The following is a 2,466-nucleotide window of genomic DNA, read 5'->3' on the forward strand; positions in this document are numbered from 1 at the left end:
GCTAGGGCTGGCAAAACAGGAACAAAAACACACACAGCATCTATGACATGACTAAAAGACAATGAAGTTATGAAGAATTTTTTGTAGTTTGTAATGTTGTAATTTGTAATTTTGTTTTGTAGCTGCCTGCTAATCTTGATCTGGAAGTGGAGGCTCAAGGGAATGGACATTGTTGTTGTTACCACACTCTAGGATCCTTATGGGCCAATCAACACTTTGCACAATCCCAAAACTTGTAGCAATTTAAGTCTACGTTTATGTTTGTATTAACACTAATAGAATAGAATAGAATATATTTTTTGAGCTTCAAGACTGTGAGCTCCACTTGAACTGGTTAATACTTTATTGTAACTCAGATATAAAAATGTGGTGTATTACCGTGTAATTAAGAGGAGATAATACGAAATCATGCATCACTGCGATCTTCTTACCTCCCTCAGCAGACGGGTTCAACACCGCACTCCAAACTTCAGTCTTCTGCACTCCATCCATCTGTTTGGGTTAGGAAAAAATGTATTATAAAAGAAGATATTTATTTAAATCTATGTTACCTTCTTAACACCTCTTCTATTTACTTCTGTTTTACATACTGTCTATAAAGCAGAATCCAGAATATCAACTTTCCTGTTTGCAGCAGCTGACTCTGCTTTTAAAAGAACAAAGAAACTGCCAAGAGGCAGACGGAGAAGACAAACTTTACTGGGTCCAGTAAATATACTGCCATGACATCTTCCTCATCAAGGGTGACTCACCACCACCCGTAGAAGTTTTTGGATGCGGTCTCCTCTCGTGTCTCTGCTGACCACCATCACTTCCAGAGGAAGTTTCCCCACCACCAGGGGTACGATGGTGTAAGGCACCACAACCGAAGAGCCGGCCGGCAACGACACTTCTTGCGTGTGTCTGTCCTTGAAGGCAATGCTGCACATGTTTTCTGTCTTCATCAGCACCACCCTCACCTGAATGGAAAGAAGTCACAGCACATTCACTAATGCTCGAGACTTATTTGATTCATGTAATTTTATTGAACTGGCAGAGAGGAAACAGAGCAGACCCAGCAGTATATTTTTAGCCATGCTAACAGTCTGTCGTTCATCACTTTGGTCTAGATTAACATACCTCAATTACTATTAGATGGACTAGATGAATTAGATGGTTCTCCTAAGGATAAATTGTTATAACTTTGGTGATCCCTCACTTTTTTTTTAGTGCCATTATTTGGTAACAAATACACACTACTTTGATTCATGATCAAATAAAAACTAATGTCAATCCCATCAGCCTCAGCTGTAATTTCTTTTTGGTGCTCATTAGCAAAACTGAGATGGTGATCATGACACTTGCTAAACACCAGCATGTTAGCATCATCTGTATAGCCTCACAGAGCAGTTAGAATGGCTGTAGATTCATAGTCTTGTTATAATTTCTGTAGAAAGAGATTCGGGCTATTCCTATTGTAGAATAAATTTTCTATATTTACTGAAATCATTGGCTGAATACAAAAGAAGTGGCTGTGCTGGCTAGTTTTGAGGTGACTTTCTTACATGCAGGTCTTCGTCGCCATAGTTATGGACCACAGCTTTAATCTCGACCTGTTCGTTCCTCGCCACTGAGTACGGCAGCTTGAGGTCCACAAAGAAATCCTTCCGAGCTCTGATGTTGTAAGGCTCGGCAACACAGAAACCTACAGACATTCAGAGGCATGTTAGTGATGGGTCTTCTGTACGTGAGTGAATGTGTATGAGTATACAGTGCTGCTCAAAAGTTTGGCTGCCTCACGGTGGACTGATGGAGTTCAAATTTTATTTTAGATAAATGTATAGCTTTCCACAGACAAATGTGCTGATACCCTTTTATTGAGGTCCTCTGAGATTTATTTTCCTCTCGGCTAGGGCTGCACTATGTGGTAAAACATCATATTGCAATTATTTTGACAGATATTGCGATTGCAATATAATTCACAATTATTGTGGGAATGATCATTTTTGCATCATACATTCAATTTGAAGATCATGATGTGAAATATTTCAGGGTCTGTACCAAACAAACATGTTTTCTTACATCTGGGGAATAAGGTTTGTAGGCCAGGCTATCTCTGCAGAACTACAGTACTTCATTATAATGACAGTTTATTACACATTTTACCTTTATCAAAAAATTGCAGCTTCTGTAATTTACATATTGCATTTTGCCATATTGCAATTTCGGTATTTTGTAATTAATTGTTCAGCCCTACTCTCGATATTATTGACCTGTATGGGTGCACTTCAGTAAAACTAAACTGACCTGGTGTGATCTGTTTCAATCTCTCATTCATTGGTTGATTTAGCCAACATTTCTGTGCCACCTGATTGTATTTACCTGCTTGTTTTAATGCAATGTTTTAATTTAGTGGTTTCACTACACAATTGATTTCCTTAAGAAAAAGAATATGGAATTGATAAACATGCATATATTCCTAATGAT

The 2,466-nt window shown here is 38.3% G+C and overlaps 1 protein-coding gene across 1 annotated transcript in view; it reads right to left on the reverse strand.

The window, feature by feature from the left end:
* Nucleotides 1-2,466, reverse strand: part of LOC118326389 (venom factor-like) — a 27,233-nt gene that overhangs the window by 8,596 nt on the left and 16,171 nt on the right. Inside the window, exons 23-25 of the mRNA XM_035659370.1 lie at nucleotides 1,545-1,684; nucleotides 753-959; nucleotides 432-492 (exon numbers count right to left, since the gene is read on the reverse strand). Of these exons, the coding sequence (XP_035515263.1) occupies nucleotides 432-492; nucleotides 753-959; nucleotides 1,545-1,684 (408 nt within the window). The remainder of the gene's footprint in view (nucleotides 1-431; nucleotides 493-752; nucleotides 960-1,544; nucleotides 1,685-2,466) is intronic.

The sequence above is a fragment of the Morone saxatilis genome, unplaced genomic scaffold (assembly GCF_004916995.1).
Source record: "Morone saxatilis isolate NCDOM2014 unplaced genomic scaffold, NCSU_SB_2.0 Contig17, whole genome shotgun sequence".
In the NCBI taxonomy this organism is placed as follows: Eukaryota; Metazoa; Chordata; class Actinopteri; family Moronidae; genus Morone; species Morone saxatilis.